The sequence below is a fragment of the Chamaea fasciata genome, unplaced genomic scaffold (genome assembly GCF_029207755.1).
Source record: "Chamaea fasciata isolate MVZ Bird 193981 ecotype frontalis unplaced genomic scaffold, bChaFas1.0.hap1 SCAF_59, whole genome shotgun sequence".
In the NCBI taxonomy this organism is placed as follows: Eukaryota; Metazoa; Chordata; class Aves; order Passeriformes; family Sylviidae; genus Chamaea; species Chamaea fasciata.
The window spans coordinates 650,710-672,337 of NW_027094144.1; the positions used below are offsets into that span (position 1 = coordinate 650,710).

At 49.6% G+C, this 21,628-nt stretch overlaps 1 protein-coding gene and 2 long non-coding RNA genes across 5 annotated transcripts; 2 read left to right on the plus strand and 1 right to left on the minus strand.

Annotated features, from left to right (window-relative positions):
- Positions 1–621: 621 nt before the first annotated feature.
- On the minus strand, positions 622–2,442 carry LOC136304234 (serine/threonine-protein kinase pim-1-like). The gene is made up of 3 exons (XM_066207850.1): positions 2,106–2,442; positions 893–1,042; positions 622–660 (listed from the first exon to the last, which is right to left on the minus strand). Exons 1-2 carry the CDS (start codon positions 2,359–2,361, stop codon positions 936–938), a joined length of 363 nt encoding a protein of 120 aa, XP_066063947.1. The 5' UTR covers positions 2,362–2,442; the 3' UTR covers positions 622–660; positions 893–935.
- A 3,723-nt stretch (positions 2,443–6,165) lies between these two features.
- LOC136304231 (uncharacterized) lies at positions 6,166–18,783 on the plus strand. Of its 3 annotated transcripts, XR_010724438.1 has the most exons (6): positions 6,166–6,206; positions 6,824–6,966; positions 13,068–13,402; positions 16,409–16,569; positions 18,132–18,293; positions 18,718–18,783. It is a non-coding gene; the product is annotated as an uncharacterized lncRNA (long non-coding RNA). The 3 variants fall into 3 exon arrangements; XR_010724439.1 differs by having other exon boundaries at positions 18,129–18,755; XR_010724437.1 differs by having other exon boundaries at positions 18,132–18,755.
- A 213-nt stretch (positions 18,784–18,996) lies between these two features.
- Positions 18,997–20,590, plus strand: LOC136304232 (uncharacterized). The gene is made up of 4 exons (XR_010724440.1): positions 18,997–19,081; positions 19,411–19,518; positions 19,826–19,955; positions 20,398–20,590. It is a non-coding gene; the product is annotated as an uncharacterized lncRNA (long non-coding RNA).
- The last annotated feature ends 1,038 nt before the right edge of the window (positions 20,591–21,628 follow it).

The window sequence follows — 21,628 nt, forward strand, 5'->3', positions numbered from 1 at the left end:
TGTGATCTCTGTCAGGGGTTTGAGGAAGGGCCAATTCCGACATGCTTGGGAAAAACCCACCCACCAGTGAGGGAAGCCCATGCTTTCACTCTTCCCCCCTGCACTGCCCCCCAAAATAATGGTGATCCCAAAGCAAACAAGGGCAGTGGAGCAGCCCAAGCCCTTCCTTGCCTGCAAAGCAAAGCAGCCCATGGACAGGCTCTGGAGTCCCACCTCTGCTCCCACCTGGGGGGTTTGTTTGTGTCGGGCTGGCTGCCCCAGCCCCAGCCCAGGGCACGGTGGGTGGTGGGGGCTGTTGGCAGGGCCAGGAGCCAACTCCCATTTCGTAACCACCCCAGCCTGTGCCCCCAGCCCTGCCAAAAAGCAGCTTGGCAGCCCACTGAACAATCAGTTGGACCTGCCCCAGCAAAGAGAGGAACCTGTGGTTCCTGGACAGGCCGTGCAATGCCCAAATCTGGGAGCATCCCCCTGTGCGTGGACTCATCTGCAAATTGGCTGTGGAGCCTGGCTTTGAAGAAGGTGCCAGAATCGAAGTCAATCATCTTCACCTTTGTGGTGGCCAGGTCCCAGAAGAGGTTTTCATCCTTGATGTTGTCCTCGCTGTCTCCAGCAGCAGCAGCCCCACCTTGTCCAGCTTCTCCAGGGGCTCCTTCTCGTTCCCTGGGGGTGAGACCAGGCTCTCAGGGCTCTGCCCAGGGCCCCAGCTGTCAGTGAACCAGGACAAGCAAAACCAGCCTGGATGGCAGCCACCAGTGCTGGGCAGAGCAGCTCGGCTCCAGCACGAGGGCTGCCTGTGCCCATCCCATGAGCCCTGCGCAGTGACACAGGCAGGACAAAAAGTCTGGGTTGCTCTGCTTCTGATCGCCGAGGCATGTGTGCAGCTGGAACTTACCAGGGCCCTGCATCAAAGTGTGCCTGTGGCTCGCTCCCTTCTTCTATGGCAGGTGAGTATCCTGCATCCAAGGATCACAGAACAGGTCTTCTAATGAGGGCCTGTCCAAGGAGTGCACTGATAAACACCACCTGATCAGATCTTGGCAATCTGGGGAGAGAAACCAGAAGCCACCAGTCAGTTGGAGAAAGCTCCTGTCCCACTATTCCCATGCCCAGGCCATGCTGCATGTGCTCAGAGCTGGGCCTAAACTTTCCCACCAATTCCCTGTTTTGGAGGAGATCAGGAGAGCAGGACATGTGCCACCTCCTCAGCAGCTGCCAAAGCAGGATGCTCACAAGCCAACTGCTGTTTCCCAGCACTGGTATTCCCCCCGTGCCCAGAGATGAGCATCCACCTTGAGAGAGCCGTTGTGGCAGGGAGAGCTGATGGCCCCAGCTGATCTTCTGACCCCTCCTGAAAGGGTGTCTTCCACAGACCATCTGGTGCAGCAGGATGCCCAGGGACCAGATGGTAGCTGGCTCGCCATAGTACCAGCCACAGTGGCTCCATTCCGGGGGGCTGTAGGATGGTGTTCCCATGGAATACAGATGGAGTTCATCAGGGGGATGCTGCTGCTCCCAGAGCCTGGCCCCAGCATCCCTGGGCATGCGGGGGCTGCACCAGTGGCACGTGGGGTGACCTGCTGCTCTCTCACCAGCACCAGTGACTTGTTCACAAACTCAGGGTTGGAAAAAAAGCTACTAGTGTCGGAAGGGGGCAGCGGAAGCCGTGGCAAGGCCTGGCCATGACATCCAAAGGAAAAACCCACCCAGCGCCGGGGAAAAACCATGCCCTCATCCTCCCTGCCTGCATTGCCCCAAAAAACATTATGAAGCCAGGGCAAATAAGGCAGGCAGAACAGCCCAAGCCCATTCTTGCCTGCACGCCAAACTGGCTGCTGCACTGCTTCTAGCCCCCGCTTCTCTGCTACTCTCACCCACAGGTGTTTTTGTCGAGCTGCCTGCCCCAACCCCAGCGCCAGACCTGGGCAGAGTGGCTGGCAAAGGCTGCCAGCAGGGCTGGAAGCTGGCCCCCCACACACCCCTGCTCAAAAGCCACTTGGCTGAAGACTCAGTGCTGTGTCTGGCAGCAAAAGGGAGAGTCCCTGCTGCCACACCCAGGCTGGGCCATGAGATGCTGGGACCGGGAGCACCCCCCTGCGTGGGCTCACCTGCAAATTGAGTGTATGCTGTCTTTTGCAGGTAGGTGCCACAGCCAAAGTCAATCAATTTGGCCTGCCCGGTAGCCAGGTCAACCAAGATGTTCTGGGGTTTGATGTCCCTGTGCAGGACCCCGCAGCTGGTGCAGTGCCGCACGGCTTCCAGGACCTGGCGGAACAGCTCCCGCGCCACCTCCTCGGACAGGAACCTCCGTGCCCGAATGAAATGCTGGAGGTCCTGACACCGCTCCGGGCGCTCCAGCACCATCACGATGTCGTTGGAGAGCTCCACCCACTCCAGCAGCTGGACCACACCAGGGAAGCCAGTGGAGACCCTGTCCAGCAGCACGATCTCCAGCGGTGCGCTGGTGCCGTTGGGCTGTGGGAGGACCACGATGCCGTCAGTGGGGCTGAGGCCCTGCCAGGGGTGGGGAAGCGCTCACCCTGCCCGGGATGTTCTGCACCCTCCAGTGGCCGCACGCCCGCTCTCCCTTGAGGCGTCCTGGCGGATTCCACCCTGCCGGGCCTCGGCTCGTCCCCGCCCGGCACGCCCCGGCTTCTCCCGCTGGCCCCCGCTCACTCACCAGCTCTCCCCAGTGCCGGACGCGGTTCCGTTGCACCCTTTTGATGGCCACCTGCAAGGCAAGGGGAGCAGCGGGCTGAGCTCACCGCCCGCCCTGCCCAGCCCCATCCTCTTCCTCCTCCTCCGCCCTTCTCCTCCTCCTCCTGCACCCCCTCCTCCTGCGCCCGCCGCTCACCGGGGCGCCATCCGAAAGCCGCGTCGCCGCGAAGACAGTTCCGAAGTCGCCGCGCCCCAGCAGCGAACCCAGCCGGTACTGCTCCTGGAGGCCCCGCTGCGCCTTCCCTGCCGGAGAGACGCGGCTGTCAGCGCTCGGCCTGGGGCCAGGAACGGCCCCTGAGCGCCCCTCAACCACCCCAGGCCGGGCATCCCCAGGCGTTCGCTCCTGGGAAGGCGACACTGGCGGCTCGGGGCCGGCGGCCGCGCTGGCCAGCGGCGGAGCTCGGGCCGGGGAAGGCGCAGCGCAGGCGGCGGGAGCGGCCGCGCCGCGTGTGTCCGCGGGGCCCGGGAGGGGCCGGGGCCGGGCTCGGAACAGGCGGAGGCAAAGCGCGGCGATACTGTCCCTGGCCCAGGCACCGATCCCCGCCCAGCACCGCCATCGCCAGGACAGCCAGAGGCGGGCGGAGGCGAGAGCGCGGTGGGAGGCCCGGGGGCGGGGACGGGGCAGCCCCGCCCGGGGCCGGGGGCGGGCCGGGGGCATGGCCCGGCCCTGCAGGGGAGAGGGACACTGGGAGAGGAGGGGGACACCGGGACAGGGAGACTGGGCGCGGGTGTGGGACTGCAGGAGAGGGAGAGGAGAAGCAGGAGGGAGTCACAAGAGTAGCTTTTTTTGCTGCTGCTGCTGCCATTGCTGCCGCTGCTGCCGCTGCTGCCGCTGCTGCCGCTGCAACTGAAGCCCCGGGGCCGTTTTTCCCCGGGGCCGTTTGTCCGTTGCCCGCTCAGCGCCACGCCGAGCCCCGCGCGCCCCGGGGGCAGCCCCTGAGCCTTCCAAACACGGGAACTTTGCCCCGTTGAGCCAAGACCCAGAGCCTTGACTCCTGCACTGTGGCAGAGCAATCCCCTTGGCCGCTGCTGTGCATTGTCCCTGTTGAGGGTCACACACTGTCAGAGAACATTCCTTGAATGCAGAATTCGTACCTGGCCCAAGCACTGCACTTGCGTCTCCAGCATTGCTTTCCAAGAAAAACGGGGGTAGGCAAATTGTGTGTAGCTCATGGTATTTTACAGCATCCAAAACTTGCCAAGTCATGGATCTTAGAGGTGAGATCCATTTGTAGTTAATGAGATGGAGAAGTAGTGCAAAATGGAAAAGGGGAGCATAGAAATAAATAGAGAAAACCATCTTGGATTGGTTCTTTCCATTTTTGTTTCATTTTTTAAAAGCTGTTTCAGCTTTCCCAGAATCTTCTCCACAGTCCTGTCTGCTCTTTCCAAGAACCCTTCCTGGAGAACGAGCTGCAGCTTCTGTCACTAAATGTCCTACCAACGGCAGCAAGTTTGTGAAGGAAAATAAAAAATGGTTTTACAAATATATTACGGCAAAAGGAAGGCTAAAAACCGACCTTTGTTCTCTGCTGGATGTGGGAGGGAACTTAGGAACTGCAGATGAGGAGATGGCAGAAGTGCTTAATGCCTTCTTTGCCTCAGTCTTTAGTGGGAATATGGCTTGTCCTCAGGACAGCTGCCCTCCTGGGCTGGTAGATGGTGTCAGGGAATAGAATGGTGCCCCTGTTATCCAGGAGGAGGCAGCCAGAGAACTGCTGAGCCAAATGGATGTTCACAGATCTGTGGGCCCAAGTGGGATCCACCACAGGGTGATGAGGGAGCTGGCAGATGAGCTTGTGAAGCCGCTCTCCATCATTTACCAACAGTCCTGGCTCACTGGTGAGGTTCCGGAGGACCGGAAACTGGCCAATGTGACAGCCATTCACACAAAGGGTGGGAAGGAGGAACTGGTAATTAGAGGCCAGTTAGCCTGACCTCAGTACCCGGTAAGGTCACGGAGCAGTTTATATTGAGTGTCATCATGCAGCACCTACAGGACGGCCCGGGGATCAGAGCCAGCCAGCACGGGTTTAGGAGGGGCAGGTGTTGTTTGACCAACCTGCCTCTTCTATGAACAGGCGACCTGCGTGGTGGATGTGGGAGAGGCTTTGGATGTTGTCTGTTTGGACTTCAGCAAGGCCTTTGACACTGTCTCCCACAGCACACTCCTGGAAAAGCCGGCGGCCCACGGCTTGGACAGGAGCACTCTTTGCTGGGGAGGCAAAGGCAGAGGGTGGTGGGGAATGGCGCCGCATCCAGCTGGCAGCCGGTCACCAGTGGTGTTCCTCAGGGGTCTGTTCCTCGGGGCTCCTGGACTCAGCCCCAAATCCACCGGATAAAAAACCACCGAAATCCCTGCGGAGCTCTTGGTCTTCCTTCAGTTGTCTTCAAGTCTCCATGGCTTGTGAAGCTGCTTGGAATCAGTTCGGAATTCTCTTAAGGAGGAAGATATCAAAGCGCACCTCGTGATTTTTGGTTTTTTAATTGCAGGAGTATTTTTTTTATTTTTCATTTCATTGAAGAGTTGACTGAAGCGTTCTTTAGGTGATCTTGGTGCTGAATGTCTCCTTAGGAGTTCTGAGCACAGCGAAGAATGAGCCCCTTGCAGGCTGACCCTGTTTGGACAACCTGCTTCTCACCCAACCTCACCACGTGTGACATCACCCACCTTGGACTGCGCTCCCAAAACATCAAAGAAAATTCAGCATTTTTTTATAAAAACAAACTTATGTAAATAATAAAATTAGAAATTTAATTTTTTTATAATAACATTTTTCTATATTTTATTAGCTAATTTTTATATTGACATTAAAAAATCAATATATTTTTAGCAACGAAGAAAGTTATTGGTCATTGGTTCTAAGTAACACACTTCCCTTCATGAATTGATTGACCACTACTGGCTATTGATTTCTTCTTCTTCATGCTGATTTGCTCTGTTTTTAGTCCTTTTGTCATCTTCTTTAGCATTTTCTCAGACAGGGTAAAAGGGGCAACTTTGGGGTTCATGGAGACATTTCTGGGGCACATTTGGGGCAGGGAATTTGGAGAGAACTTGAGGGTCTGGAGGACACGTTTGGGAAGCGGGCGGACACTTGGAGGGGCACTTAGGGATTCTGTCGGACAATTCGGGGTCCAGGGGGGCACTTGGAGGTCAGGGAGGGGAATCCGGGGCCCTTCGGGGTCCGGGCGGGCACCTGGGGGGCTCTGAGGGGACTCTCTGGGGCGCGGGGGATGATGGGAGTTGTAGGCGCGGGTAGAACAGGGTTGAACGGCGCCGCGGAGCATCACGGGAGGTCGAGGCGCAGCTCCAATGGCTGTCGGCGGGGCGCGGGGCATGATGGGAGATGGAGTCACGGTTGGAGTAGCGCTCCGAGTGCGCCGCGGAGCATGCTGGGAGCTGTAGTCCCGGAAGTGGCTCGAACGCGGCGTCTGGGGCTCCGGGAAGGCGCTTTGGGGACACTTTTGTGTCCGAGCCGCGATTTGAGGTCCTCGGGGGGAACGTGTACGGCTCGGGAGCACTTGCGGGGAGCTTGGGGAGCTGTAACCGAGCTCTCTAGGGCCCCGGGCGGGGCAGGAGTTTTTAGGCGCAGAACCGTGTTCCGAGGGGCTCCGAGGCCAGGGGGGATGATTGGAGATGAATCCCTGAAGTCGCTCTAAGGGGAATCTGTGGGGTCGGAGCGTTCAAGGGATCCGGGGACGCTTTGGGGGCGGGCGAATGGGCGCTGAGGGAACAGTTGGGGATCCTGGAGGGGCTGGGGGACACTTGTTTAGTTCAACGTGGTTTTCTGCTCATGAAACGTACGTATTGTATTTAAAACTTAATATTCCATAGGTATGGGTTCTACAGGCGTAGATATCAATTAGCCTAAGTGCAAAACCTAATATTCCATGTAAGAATGATGTTCTCTACTGTTAAAAGCAAAATTAACCATAACAAACAAAAAGGAGAGGGTTAACAATTAATGAGAAAGGAACAGAAAAGGTTGTTATGCCACTGTAAACTTTCACTCTGAGTCTACATTTCAAATAATACAGGTGACCCATCTGAAGGAGAATTTCTCCTCAGGAGAAATGTCTTTCTAAAAGTTTCCTTTGTTGCAAGGAGCTGCCTCTGTGCCAGGAGCCCGACCCAGCTCAGCAGCACAGAAACAGCACAAGGACTTGAACGACCCTCCCGTGGATTTGGTGTTTCCATTCAACTCTGTCCCTGAAAGAGTGTTCCAAAAACTTCTCAAGAACTCAAAGGTAAATTAAAACACTGAAGTTTTTTGCAGTTTTAATGAGAAACACAGAGAGACCCAATGGAGAAAGTGTCCCCAGGTTCCATCACTGCAGGCACTGGTGACAGGTGGGGACAGACAAGGCAAAGGTGTCTCTGGTGCTGAGCAAACCTGGATGTGTTCCATGAATCCAAAAGGCCAAGGCCTGAGCCCCGGCCCCTGGCAAGGCAGGGATCTGTGGGGCAGGGATCTGTGGGGTAGGGATCTGTGGGGCAGGGATCTGTGGGTCACAGATCTATGGGTCAGGGCTCTCTGGGTCAGGGCTCTGTGGGTCCGGGATCTGTGGATCAGGGCTCTGTGGGTCAGGGCTCAGCCATGGGTCACAGTACTATGGGTCAGGGCTCTGTGGGTCAGGGCTCTGTGGGGCAGGGCTCTGTGGTCACAGTACTATGGGTCAGGGCTCTGTGGGGCAGGGCTCTGTGGGTCACAGTACTATGGGTCAGGGCTCTGTGGGTCCGGGCTCTGTGGGTCTGTGGGTCAGGGCTCAGCCGTGGGTCACAGATCCGTGGGTCAGGGCTCTGTGGGTCAGGGCTCTGTGGGTCAGGGCTCAGCCGTGGGTCACAGATCTATGGGTCAGGGCTCTGTGGGTCAGGGCTCAGCCGTGGGTCGCAGATCCGTGGGTCAGGGCTCTGTGGGTCAGGGCTCAGCCGTGGGTCGCAGATCCGTGGGTCAGGGCTCTGTGGGTCAGGGCTCTGTGGGTCAGGGCTCTGTGGGTCCGGGCTCAGCCGTGGGTCGCAGATCCGTGGGTCAGGGCTCTGTGGGTCAGGGCTCTGTGGGTCAGGGCTCAGCCGTGGGTCACAGATCTATGGGTCAGGGCTCTGTGGGTCAGGGCTCAGCCGTGGGTCGCAGATCCGTGGGTCAGGGCTCTGTGGGTCAGGGCTCTGTGGGTCAGGGCTCAGCCGTGGGTCACAGATCCGTGGGTCAGGGCTCTGTGGGTCAGGGCTCAGCCGTGGGTCACAGATCCGTGGGTCAGGGCTCTGTGGGGCAGGGCTCAGCCGTGGGTCACAGATCCGTGGGTCAGGGCTCTGTGGGTCTGGGCTCTGTGGGTCAGGGCTCAGCCGTGGGGCTCAGATCCGTGGGTCAGGGCTCAGCCGTGGGGCTCACCGTGGCAGGGGTTGCTCAGGAGGTCACTCGGGGGGCGCCGGATCCTATGGGGCGGCTCCAGCGGCTCCTGTGGGGCAGAGACGGGGGCGGGACAATCTGTGGGGCAGGAGTCATCTGAGGGGCGGGGATGGGATCTGTGGGGCGGGGTTTGGGATTCGGGATCTATGGGGCAGAGGGGGGATCCCTCAAAATTCCCACAAAAATCCCCAAACTTCCCAAAAACTCCAAATTTCCCCCCCCCAAAATTCCAATTTTTTTCCCCGAAAAAATTCCCAAAATTTTTCCCCCCATTTTTCCCAATTTTTTCCCAATTTTTCCCCATTTTTCCCAATTTTTTTCCCAATTTTTCCCAATTTTTTTAATATTCCAAAAGTTTCCCACAGAATCCTCAAAAAATTCCCCCAAAATTTTCCACAAAATTTTCCACAAAAATTCCCAAATTTTTCAAATTCCCCCAAATGTTCCCAATTTTTTTCCCAATTTTCCCAAATTTTGGGGTTTTCCCCCCAAATTTTCCCCAAAAATCCCCCTAAAAACGACCCCAAACCATCAAAAAACCCAAAATTTTCCCGATTTTCCCCCAAAATCCCCTAAAAATTCCCCCCAAAATCCCCAAATTCCCAATTTTCACCCAAATCTCCCAAAATTTCCCCAAAATTCTCCCAGATTTCCCAAATCCTCCATTTTCCCCCCAAAATTCCCCTAAAAATGACTCCAAAAATCCCAAATTTCCCCCAAATTCTCAAATTTTTACCCCAAATTTCCCCAAATTTGGGGGTTTTTCCCCCAAAACTTTCCGACCTTGAGGGCCACCAGTGGCCGCTCTGCGGGGAGAGAATTTGGCGGATTTTGGGAAAATTTGGGGGAATTTTGGGGAGTTTTGAAGGAATTTTGGGAGAATTTTGAGGATTTGGGGTCATTTTGGGGCAAATTTGGGGGGATTTTTTGGGAAATTTGAGAGAATTTGGGGGAAATTTCGGGTAATTTGGAAAAAATTGGGGGAATTTTGGGGATTTTGGGAAAATTCAGGGGATTTGGGGGGAAATTTTGGGGGATTTTGGGAGGAATTTGGGAAAAAAATTTGGTCTTTTGGGGGGAAATTTGGGGGTTTTTTTCCGGAAATTTGGGGGTTATTTGGGGGAATTTTGGTAAAATTTGGGGAATTTTTGAGGAAATTTTGGGAATTTTTGTGGGCTGTTTATGGGGGGAAATTCGGGAGAATTTTGGTCGATTTTGGGCGGATTTGGGGACAATTTTGCGGGAGATATTTGGGGAATTTTGAAGAATATTGGGGATTTTTGAAGACATTTTGGGAATTTTGGGGGGGATTTTGGTAAAATTTGGGGATTTTTTGCGACTTTTGAGGAAATTTTGGGAATTTTTTTAGATTTTGGGGAAGTTTGAGGGGAATTTTTGGGGAAATTTGGGGCGGATTTTTTTGGGGGGAAATTTGGGACAATTTTGGGGTCATTTGGGGCCTCGGTGTATCCCGTCGGGCCCCGCGGCGCCGATCTGCGCCTCGGTGTATCCCATCGTGCCCCGCGCTGCTTAGCGCCTCGCTGTATCCCGTCATGCCCTGCGGCACTGCTTTGCACCTCGGTGTATCCCGTCATTCCCCACGGCGCCGCTTTGCGCCTCGCTGTATCCCGTCATGCCCCGCGCCGCTTTGCGCCTCGGTGTATCCCGTCATGCCCCGCGCTGCTTTGCGCCTCGGTGTATCCCGTCATGCCCTGCGGCGCTCTGTGCCTCAGTTTATCCCATCATTCCCCCGGCGCCGCTTTGCTCCTCAGCGTACAAATGACGTCACCCGCGTTTATTTTGCCTCTCATTTGCATAAATTTACATAAGGCTGGTGCATCAGTGAGGGGGGAGGGGTCAGAGCCACGCCCAGGCCCCTCCCAGTACAAACCAGTAACTCCCAGTCCCCGTGGTCAGTGACGTCATTCGCGTTTATTGGTGCTCTCATTTACATAAATTTGCATATCGGCGCGGTGGGCGGGGTCAGAGCTGCGTTGGCCCCTCGCACTCCCTCCCAGTAGAACCCATTAACCCCCAGGCCCCGCCCAGCTTGTCCCACCCTTGTTGTCGATCTATATAAGGGAAGGGGGCGTGGCCTGACGAGGGGCGTGGTCGGTTCACCTGTGGGGGGGGGGGCAAAGGTTACACCACGCCCAGAAACCCCGAAACCAGTTTAAACCAGTATAAACCAGTAACCCCCAAACCCACTCCCAGTCCATCCCAGTATAAACCAGTGACCCCCAAACCCACTCCCAGTTCATCCCAGTATAAACCAGTGACCCCAAACCCACTCCCAGTTCATCCCAGTATAAACCAGTGCCTCCCAGTCCCCGTCCCAGTGCCCTCACCTGTCCATACTGGTTTGAACTGGGATCTCTCGACGCTCAGCAGCCTCCAGGGAGCGGCTCAGGGCCTGGGCCCGGCGCTGGGGGATACCGGGAGTTACTGGTTTATACTGGTTTGTACTGGTTTGGGGGTTTTCCTTACTGGTTTGTACTGGGAGGGGGTTTAGGGGTCACTGGGATGAACTGGGATGAACTGGGAAGGGATTTGGGGTGACTGGTTTGTACTGGTTTATACTGATTTGGGGTTTTTCTTTACTGGTTTGTACAGGTTTGTACTGGGAGGGGGTTTGGGGGTTTTTTGGGACTTTTGGGGGAGAATTTTGGGGATTTTGGGGCATCAAAAATCCCAATTTTCAGTGGGAATTTTGGGTGAATTTGGGGGATTTGGGGGCTTTAAAAATCCAAATTTTTAGTGGGAATTTTGGGGTGAATTTTGGGGGTGTTGGGACTTCAAAAATTCCAATTTTTGGGTGAATTTTGGGGATTTTGGGGCTCCTAAAAATTTTAATTTTTAGTGGGAATTTTGGGGTCATTTTTGGGGATTTGGGGCCTCCAAAAATCTCAATTTTAGTGAGAATTTTGGGGGATTTTTGCTGGGAATTTTGGGGTGAATTTGGGTAATTTTGGGGCTTCAAAAATCCCATTTTTCAATCAGAATTTTGGGGTCATTTTTTGAGATTTTGGAGCTCTGAAATCCCGATTTTTAATGGGAATTTTTGGGGTCATTTTTGGGGCATTTTGGGTGAATTTTGGGGGATTTTGGGGCTCTAAAAGTTCCAATTTTTAGTGGGAATTTTGGGGTGAATTTAGGGGATTTTGGGGCTTTAAAAATTCCAATTTTTGGGTGAATTTTTGGGATTTTTGGGGCTCTAAAAATCCCAATTTTTAGTGAGAATTTTGGGGGTTTTTGAGGGATTTTAGGTGGGAATTTTGGGGGGAATTTTGGGGGGAATTTTGGGGCTTTAAAAATTCCCACTTTCAGCAGGAAATTTTGGGGTGAATTTTGGGGATTTTTGGGCTCTAAAAAATCTCAATTTTAGTGGGAATTTTGGGTGGGAATTTTGGGGTGAATTTGAGGGATTTTGGGGCTTAAAAAAATCTCAGTTTTCAGTCGGGATTTTGGGGACATTTTTTCAGATTTTGGGGCTCTGAAATCTCGATTTTTAGTGGGAATTTTTGGGGTCATTTTTGGGGCATTTTGGGTGAATTTTTGGGGATTTTGGGGCTCTGAAAATCCCAATTTTTAGTGGGAATTTTGGGTTTTAATGGGGGGATTTTTAGTGGGAATTTTGGGGTGAACTTGGGGGATTTTGGGGCTTCTAAAAATCCCATTTTTCAGTCGGAATTTTGGGGTCATTTTCTGGGATTTGGGGGCTCTGAAATCCTAATTTTTAATGGGAATTTTTGGGGTCATTTTGGGGGCATTTTGGGTGAATTTTGGGGGATTTTGGGGCTCTAAAAGTTCCAATTTTTAGTGGGGATTTTGGGGTTTTTTGGGGGGATTTTGGGCCTCTGAAAATCCCAATTTTTAGTTGGAATTTTGGGGTGAATTTTGGGGATTTGGGTGCTTTAAAAATCCCAATTTTCAGTGGGAATTTTTGGAGTAAATTTTTGGGATTTTGGGTGGAAATTTTGGGGTGAATTTTGGGGATTTTAGGGCTTCAGAAATTCGAGTTTTTGGGTGAATTTTTGGGATTCTTGGGGCTCTAAAAATCCCAATTTTTGGGGGGAATTTTGGGGTAAATTTGAGGGATTTTGAGGCTTAAAAAATTTCAGTTTTCAGTGGAAATTTTAGGGTCATTTTTAGGGATTTTGGGTGGAAATTTTGGGGTGAATTTAGGGGATTTTTGGGCTTTAAAAATCTCAATTTTGGGGGGGAATTTTGGAGTAAATTTTTGGGATTTGGGGTGGAAATTTTGGGGTGAATTTAGGGGATTTTGGGGCTTTAAAAATTCCAATTTTTAGTGGGAATTTTGCGGTTTTTTGAGGGATTTTAGGTGGGAATTTTGGGGTGAATTTGGGGGATTTTGGGGCTTTAAAAATCTCAATTTTTGGGGGGAATTTTTGGGATTTGGGGGCTCTAAAAATTCCCACTTTAAGCAGGAAATTTTGGAGTGAATTCTGGGGATCTTTGGGCTCTAAAAATTTCAATTTTAATGGGAATTTTGGGGGAATTTTGGGTGGGAAGTTTGGGGTGAATTTGGGAGCTTTTGGGGCTTAAAAAAATCTCAGTTTTCAGTCGGGATTTTGGGGTCATGTTCTGGGATTTTGGGGCTCTGAAATCCCGATTTTTAGTGGGAATCTTTGGGGTCATTTTTGGGGCATTTTGGGTGAATTTTGGGGGATTTTGGGGCTCTAAAAGTTCCAATTTTTAGTGGGAATTTTGGGGTGATTTTTGGCATTTTGGGGGGAAATTTTGGGGTGAATTTTTAGGGATTTTGGGGCTCTAAAAATCCCAATTTTTAGTGGGAATTTTGGGGTGAATTTTTGGGATTTTGGGTGGAAATTTTGGGGTGAATTTAGGGGATTTTGGGGCTTTAAAATTTTGTCCTGGGTTGAAGTATATTTTATCACCATCTTCATGAACTGCTGAAACCAGGTGAGGCAGTGCTCCCTGCCTCCTCCACTCTGGCTTATCTTCTGTTAATGGGCCCATCAGCACCTTTGCTGCACAGCTCACAGATAACCCCCTCCTGGACTACCTCCTGTTAATGGGCCCATCAGGCCTTATCACATGACTCACCATCCCATTGTGAGATGCTCCGCCCAGAGGGAGGAACCAAGCATTCCAGCCTGGATATAAGCTGAGACTCTGAACACCAGAGGGGCGCTTACCCACTGGATTCCCAGAGGACCCGAGCTACCAGACCTTTCTACAGGATCACTGCTTCAGGAAGACCACCTCATCTGGACTGCTTCCATCACTGCGCTCAGGTTGTATTCTGACTCTGTCAGTGGTCTTTTGTATTATTGCATCTATTTTAGTTTACTTTCTTTCCTTTTTTTTTTTTTTTCCTATTAAATTGTATCTCTGACTTGGAGCCTCTCATTTGTTTTGCTTCCAAACCACTACACATGGAAAAGAAAAAGCCCATTTTAGTTATTAATATAGTTGTTCACGTTCCATCGCAATCAGAAGACAGCATAATTAACTATTAGCATATTATTTGAGAATCAAAGCTTCCAGCCAGAAAAACTGCCTGTCAAGAGATGTCAGTAAGAAGAGGCAGCCATAGTACGGAGACCACACAGTTCCTCGTGCCCACACGTTCCCAGTGCACGATGCAAGTAATCATCAAAAGCACAGCTGAGACAGAATACAGTAATAGAAAGTTAACGACTTACACCATTTGCACCATAAGAATGCAGTAAGAGGAGGGAGCTCAGGCAAATACAGTTACAAAGTAGGTTGAAAAGCAGCTCGTCTTACTAATCAGAACAGCATTGAGCAGTACAATGTGCAGAATTCAGAGACAACGTAACAAAAATATTATCTAGCAAATAATATATGCCTGTGGTTAAAGTTCGAAATTATGACACCCATTCCTGGTTTTGCCAGCTCTCCTGTGAAATTGTGAGGAGGCTCCACTTCTCCATCATTAAAATGGGGATCACAGGAAATTCTTGTTACTTGGAATGCTAAAGTTTACTTAAACTTTCAAATTCTGCGTATAGGATACTGCAGAAGGAGTGTTTTCAGTTTTATTTAAGTCTTGAATTTTAAGCACAGTGGAAATGAATGAAAACACAGTTAAGTTAAACTCTGGTGCTTATTTGTCCCTGGACCTTTTGGATAAAAGTCCCTCTGGACTAAAAATCTGAGGAAAACTAGTAACAGCAGGGAAAGTCAATTGCATTCATAAGTAGAAATGAAAGCTATGTAAGGTGAAGAAACTCGTGTGGCATGCGTCAATGGAACCAGTCCTAGTTATTAGTTACTAGTCGCGGCGAGCAGGCGCTTTCTCGCTTCCCAGGCTAGGAGACGCACTTTCCGTGCCGCAGAAGCTTCTCTGTTTGTGGAGAGCTCAGAAACGGCGCCTAGCCGCTGTTCCCAGCCTGCCTGCAGCGTTGAACCGCTGACTGCACTTGGCGCAGAGAACAGGCGCTTTCTCGCTTCCCAGGCTAAGAGAAGCACTTTCCGTGCTGCAGAAGCTTCTCTGTTTGTGGAGAGAACCAGTCCACCAGGCCATTGCTATTCCAATTTAAACATTCAGTTCCACTCTCTGCCGTGCTCCAGATACCCCTATATGTTACTCCAGTGTCTTTGTCGCATTTAACTTCAGTATCTGAAAACAAGGTAAGATCTGAAAATCTAAGGACAGCATACCAATTCTTTTCCCTGACAGTTTCCCCAGTCTCTGTTCTGTTTAAACTTGGCTCTCAAATGTCTTGTCTAGTAAGTCAGTGAAAATGCCCTGTCAGGCAGTCTGTAAGTGTATATGAAGGTCTTCAGTTACAAAATTTAGAGTTTTATTAAGAGACACCTAGAACAACCAAGATGTGCTTAAAAGTTCTTTGTAGTATTAGCTTTAGAATAAAAAAAGACAACTTACTAGAGAGCCTAGCCTACAGCAGGAGCTTCTGAGTATCTCATCCTTGTGTACTGCACAGCTAACCGCAATAGCATTGTTCACAGCAGTTGCTGCGGTATACTCACCTATTTCACACCGCTTCCCTGAGAAACCTTGGTGGCACTGGCAGATGAAGAGCTGTGGGGAATAATGTGCCTGTGAACACTGGCCCCCATTGTAGCCTTTATTTCTGGTGCAGGCTGTGGAATAAGCAAAAGCCAGGAAATACTGTTAGATTTCACAGAAGCAAGAAGCTGGAAATGTAGACACACCTTTCATTTTCCTGTCAGTCTCTTTTAGCCTGTTCTGTTTTTCCCTACCCACCTGTTATTGCCATGTGCTTACAGCCTTTTTGTGTAGCGCTTCAATTTTTTCTCTGTTTCATTCTCTCCACATATTCTATCAGACTTTCTCAGCTCCATGCCCACTCCCACTTAGTCCCGCCCATGACAGTGTATACTGGTATTTTCTTTTCTATCCTCTTCTATTCCCAGACAAATTTTCTGTGCAGTAACTCTGGCCCTGACAGTGGATGATTAGATGGACAAGCTCTCACCATTTCCTTTTTCTTTGTCATAGTTACCTCTGACAGGCACAGTGTGGCAGTGACTCCAACCACTGCCACACCTACAGTATTTGATTCTGCTCCCTGAAAGCCTCAGCCAGGTCCCCCTGTATTGGTAAATTTCTGCAGATGAATTATCTGTGCAAATGGCTGTAATCAGAGAAAGGAAATCCTCTTTTAGTTCAGGGAAAAGACCTGGCTGAGCAAAAGGACTCCCTTCTATTTCCAGGAGAAAAGCATCTGTGATGGGAGCATCTGTCTAATGGGTTGCCCTTTTTCCTTCTCCGACCACAATTGTCCCATCTCTCTTGCTGCTGTGCTGCCAAATGTACTGTTCCACTATTGACTCGTCTCTCTTTCTTTCAAGAAGAGCAGAGGGAGGGGAAAACTTTGTTGTGGATGGTATTAACGCTCTGGTATTTTGCCTTCTGAATCTCTTATCCACATAACCATGACAAAAAGCTCTCAGGCTCTGTTTCCTCAGCATGATTTGCTTTCCCCTCCCATGTTCATAATGCTCCAGCTAACATGGTTTTAGTTAGCCTGGCTTACCTCTAGATCTGGCTCCTCGTTTGAAACGCATGTGTAAGCCCTGCAAGCAAAGAAGGTTAATTCTGTGAGTAACTGCTCTCTTAAAAAAGATGAGAGAACAAGTGCCTTCAAAGAGTCAGTCCTTTTCTTAAAGGGCATGTAAATCAGGAAGCTCTGAGGAATTGTCTGCCCTCTTGTCAGACAGTACAGTGAAAAGTGCCTCTAGTACCTCAGTATGGGTTCCTAAGAATTGTAAATCATTTTGTTCCACAGATTACCAGGTGATTGCTTGTCATCTGAGTGAGGTGAATTTGGGATATGCCGTACTCACATTGTGTGTGAAGTCATTATGTGTTCTTGGGGCGTTGCAAATGCTAACTAAAGCTTGCCAGCTTTCTGCTATTTGAAGGAGGTTCAAGCAAATAATTTCCAAGGTAGGTACAGTCAACAAGCAGTTACTTTTGCTCACTGACATGCAGTTTCCCCGTGAGACTTTGTAGCTTGATTATCTTTAAGAGACATGTCTCTTGCAGCCAGTTAAATGAAATATTTTGGATAAAGTTTAATGGAGGAAACCAATTTAGAAAGCTTCTTTGATTAGGCCACAAGAGAAAGAAGATAAGAAGGAGGAAATGTGGGATAGCAATTTTTTGAGAAAGGGAGTAAACGTTCTGGAATTGTGTAGCATTTACTCAAGCTGTGTGTGGTGTGAGGCTTAAAGTGAGGGGACAAGGGAACCACTGACGTGCAGTTTTAAGTGAGAATAGTGATGAAGATGATGACCATAGAAGACGGAAGGCTGGTTACAATGGAGTTCTTATTAACAGTGAAAGGTGACAGTGAACAGATACACCAAGAATACCCGGAGAAGACTTGTTTACTTGCAAGTCTTGAAATGAAAACGAGCCAGGATAACACATAACACATCCACAATGATAGACCACTTTGTAACATTTTTCTTCCCTTGATTTGTAGTGAGCTAAGCAGATTCTCATTCTGTCTGATGCAGACAGCTGCAGCCAATGGCAAAGAAATGCTGCTGAAAATACAGGAAGATGGCAAGAGAATTATTTGATGCCTTAGCCTCTTACCTGGCACTGGGCAGTCATGATTGCTCCTACCAGCACAAGGAGACATGGGAGCTTGCCTTCCATTCGGAGTGTTTTTCACATCAGCTCTAAAGATCAAATTATCTGTAGAGACAAAAGATAGGATGTTGAACAAAGGAAGTTTACAGTGTGAATGGAGTTCAAGGTGTAACTTTAAATGAAAGTTTTAAATGATGAGAATTCTTTTTATACATTTTTTCAACCCATCACTTCTCAGCTGTCTGGTCTAACTGTCCTGGTCTTCCTAGGGAAACTGCCAGGCTGGATCCAGATGTGCTTTTACTTGATAAACTTAGAAACTCGATAAGCTAAAGCACACTCATTTACATCTGGAGGAAACTGAGAGAGTGCTTCCTGGGGAATAATACAGAAGTAAATTCCAAGTACTTTTTCCCTAAATTGTAGGATGCCAACAGTAGTACCATGTGCACTATTAGAGAGATGGGCTTATCTGATGATGCAGTGTAATGGTGATTTAAATGCGTTAATTGAGATTCTGATTACTGACACCTACTTAAGAGATCTCTTGCAGAGGGTCTGCTGAAGGGTCAGTTTGTGTTAACTGTGGTTTAAGAGGATCTGCATTTCTTGTAGACTGCTACTTTGGGTGAGAGTGAAGATTCTCTCTTGTGTAGAGAATGTGTAGGCAAAATGACTTTGCTTGATGATAGGTGAGGACTTATTTTCAATATTTCTACCGATTCTTCCCAACTAAGCCTTTAGTTTTTACTAGTATCATACGCTTTTGCTAAAAAGGCAGAGTTATGGCAATGGTCTGGCAGGCTAGCTTTTTTTCTGATAGTCTCATTTATTTGTTGCAGCATCTTTCTGTATGTCCCTTCTATGCAGTCACAACTATACATTATTCCCTCTAATCTCTTCAGCAGCTTTACACTTCAAAGCCCTCTTCAATCCACCAAGAAGAGTTTCTGCTTTCTCCAAATCGATTTACATAGTCTGACTCGTCTATCAGTACTCTTGGGAGAGAACCTTCATTGATCCCTAGTGGAAGATTGTAAGGTGTCATGTAGATGTGGTACCATTGTGGGGTAGGTGCATCTGTAGGCTGTACCCTTCCTGAAAGTGATGAACTCTTGTCTGTCATAGGAAGAGATAACACATGGTAGTTCTAATCCTAAGGCTTTTCTGACCTTTGCTATAATCTGCCCATAGCTAAAACACAGACCTTAGGCCTCAGATGGGAGTTGATACTGTCAGGCAAAGAGGGATGGAACAAATAGAAGGATGAAAACGGGATGACAGTGACTTCTTTCATCTTCTTTCCCATGCAATTAAACCAAGGCACAAAGCTGTAATTGCTGCTACCGCAAGTCACAGTCCATAGAGTTTTGTGCTTCTGGAGAATTTAATTGCTGTTGCTGAAACTTCTTGCATCCCTGAGAATTTGTGGAACTCTGGAGTTCCCTCGGGATAGAGAAGGGAAAGACTACATTCTGTGTTCCTTACTTGCAGTACCTGGACCAGCTGGAGAATTGCTGTGGCTTGCGGGAAGAAGCTATTCTTATCTTGTTATCTGACATTGGTAAGTGGTGGCAGTACCTTCAGTTGTGTGAACTATGGAAACCCTTTTAGTCCTGAGTCCACTCTCCAGATATACAGTAGTGACCTTAGTGACTCCATTTCAGACTGACCTTTTATGATCTTGATCATTTCCCAAAAGTGTTGGGAGTCTGGGGAGGTAAACTGTATCAGGCCCCAGAGCTGCTGGAACAGCAGAAGTATAGGGTGACAGTGGATTCCTGGAGCTTTGGCACGCTTCCTTTGAGTGCATTACAGGCTTCCGACCATTCCTACCCAACTGGCAGCCAGTGCAATGGTGAGTGAACCGTGGCTGGGTGGTAAGTGGGCATGATGTGACTTTCCTGTTTACAGGAAGCAGAAGTGTGGTCCCTTGATTCTGAGGATAATATCTCCATGTTTCTTGCCCTTTTGGAAAGTGACCCCTTTCACAGGGGCTTGACTCACCTGAGCAAGTTCAGCATTCCTGAGACTTGCTCTATGGGATAAGGGCTGACTCCCGCAGGGCAGGTAACAGAAACCAAAGTGGCATCTGTATTATATGTCAAGAGTAGCTTTCAAGAGCCTACTAGCATGCAGGCTGGGAAAGGCGGGCAATTTTTTCACCATTGTACTCGCTTACATTAGGCATACAAAAGTGCATCAGAAGAGTGAGCTGGATATTGTTGTTTCAGAAGACTTATCCGGAGAAGTCAAGTTTTCTAGCAGTTTGCCCTGCCCCAACAATCTAAACAGGTGAGTACTAAAAATTGCTGTGCTGAGATAAACTGATTCTTCTGCAAAAGGACCAAGTTTGTGTTATATGCCTTACTGTGTTAATCTGTGAATACATTGAGTGCGTGACACAGGCAGTACTACTGTCACTTGTCAGACTTGTGTAGTCTTGGTTTCTGCCTTCTAAACACTGCGTTTGTGATGGGGAGAGGTGGAGTGCTGGAGGGAGAAGGAGGGGGGCAGTTTTGTCAGTCCTCCCACACAGAACAGGCCGTATCGTTACTGCCAATGAACTTTTACCTTTTCTGATCTGGTTTTTGTTGCTCAGTGTTTTGTCTGGGAGGCTGGAGAAATGGCCGCAACTCATGTTAATGTGGCACCCACGTCAGAGAGGTACAGATCCTACCTATGGACCCAATGGGTGTTTCAAAGCATTGGATGACATTTTGAACTTGAAGGTAAGCAATATGTCTGTATTAGCCTAAAAAGTTTTCCAGAGAGCAGTTTCCTGAGCCTCTGAATCCTAGACTTAGGAGGAAGAGTGAGGCAGAAACTCATAGAACTGTCTCCTGATCGTTAGTGACAGGTGCTTTCCTCTTGCTTCTTTGAGGACAAATACTCCCTGAGCTTGTTGGGAGTAGCGAATAGCTTCTGTGCATGCTTGGTTCCATATTCTGATAGAGGATTCTACAGGTATTTAACTGCCATGTGGCCTCTCTTCCACTTGATGGAGGACAAGAACTTTGCCATAATGTTAGGAAGTAGCTGTAAAGTGACTTCTTGATTCTGCCAAGTGCTTTGAAGAGTTTCTTGGTGGTCATTTTTTCGGTCCCTCAATCTCTGCTCTAAGATGACCAATGTATCTTCAGCATTTCTCATGCCATGCTACTCTTCTGGTAGGTGCTTCACGCTTTGAACATGGTTACGGGAACTGTGCACACCTACCCTGTGACAGAGGAAGAGACTCTGCAGAGTGTGAAGGCCAGGATTCAGTCAGATACAGGAATTCCAGAACAGGACCAGGAACTAGTGCAGGAAGCAGGACTTGAATTGTTTTCTCAGAAGTTGGTCACTAAACATACAGCTGATGGCAAGGTGAGTCTCGGTATTCCCTTTCTTAAGTTTGAGTGAATCAGAAGTCACTGCACTCGCTTTGGGATCACAGCACTCCCTGCTGTTGTGGCATGCTTTTGTCATGGTAACCTCACAGACCTAACAGCCACTGTAGCGTAGGCAGCCTGTTGCCTTTGGTGCTCTGTGTTTGTTTGAGGAGGACTCTTCTGTTTGTAGTGTTGCCAAGGCTTGCTCTTCCCAAGAAAACCTGGTTGGGTCTTTTGTCTTGTGCAGGGGAATGATACTGCAGCAGCAGACACAGACCTTCTCTTCCTCTTTGATAACAAGAAAGTTTCCTGAGGCTCAGGTGGCCTTGCGTCCTCATCCAGAAAGTGTTGGCTGCATCCGTAAGGACTCCTCTGGCATGAATATGAAGGGCGGGCCGGGGTCAGTGTTGAGAGGGGCGTCTGTGTTTTGTGGTCTGTATCATGCACAAAGAGTAGAGGGAGCTTTTGCGTATTGGGACTGAAGAAGCAGTAAAATGGACTGTCATTCATTCAGTTTATCAGAATAACTAAAAAAGGGAGGTGTTTGATTTTGACATGCTAGGGGAGCTGCACAGGGGTTATCCAGCTCTAGGCTTTGCAGGCAGTAACATGCCCCTCAAAGGAGCAATGTTTTGGTCTGGTTTGTGATAACACAGTATTCCTGCTTCACGCTGATATGTACATTTCCCTTTCTCCCACCTCCTCTGTTTTCAGTTCAGGATCCAAAGAAGAATCTCCACTTTTTCCAGTTGCGGGAAGTGTGGGGTCAGATCTGGCAGACGATGCGGATGCTGAAAGAGGACTGTAATCGGCTTCAGCAGGGGCAGCGAGCAGCCATGTACGGTGGCCGTTTCTCCACAATACTTATCTCTGTCTTTGTGCGCTGGTGGAAGGGAAGACAGAAATGGGACCCTGTTGGAATGGGGAAGCCCGTGATTGGAGCTGTATGCAATTCATGAAAAGTGGAGAGTTAGCCCTTTGGCACAACTGCATTTGTCCTCAGCGCTATCTCAAGTATCTGTTTTGGATGT

Excerpts from the sequence above, each read along its gene's own strand:
- LOC136304234 (XM_066207850.1), bottom strand. The coding sequence starts at position 2,361 with ATGGTGCTGGAGCGCCCGGAGCGGTGTCAGGACCTCCAGCATTTCATT. Across the intron at positions 1,043-2,105 it reads AGCATACACTCAATTTGCAG|ATTGCCAAGATCTGATCAGG; the intron begins GTGAGCCCACGC and ends TTCTCTCCCCAG.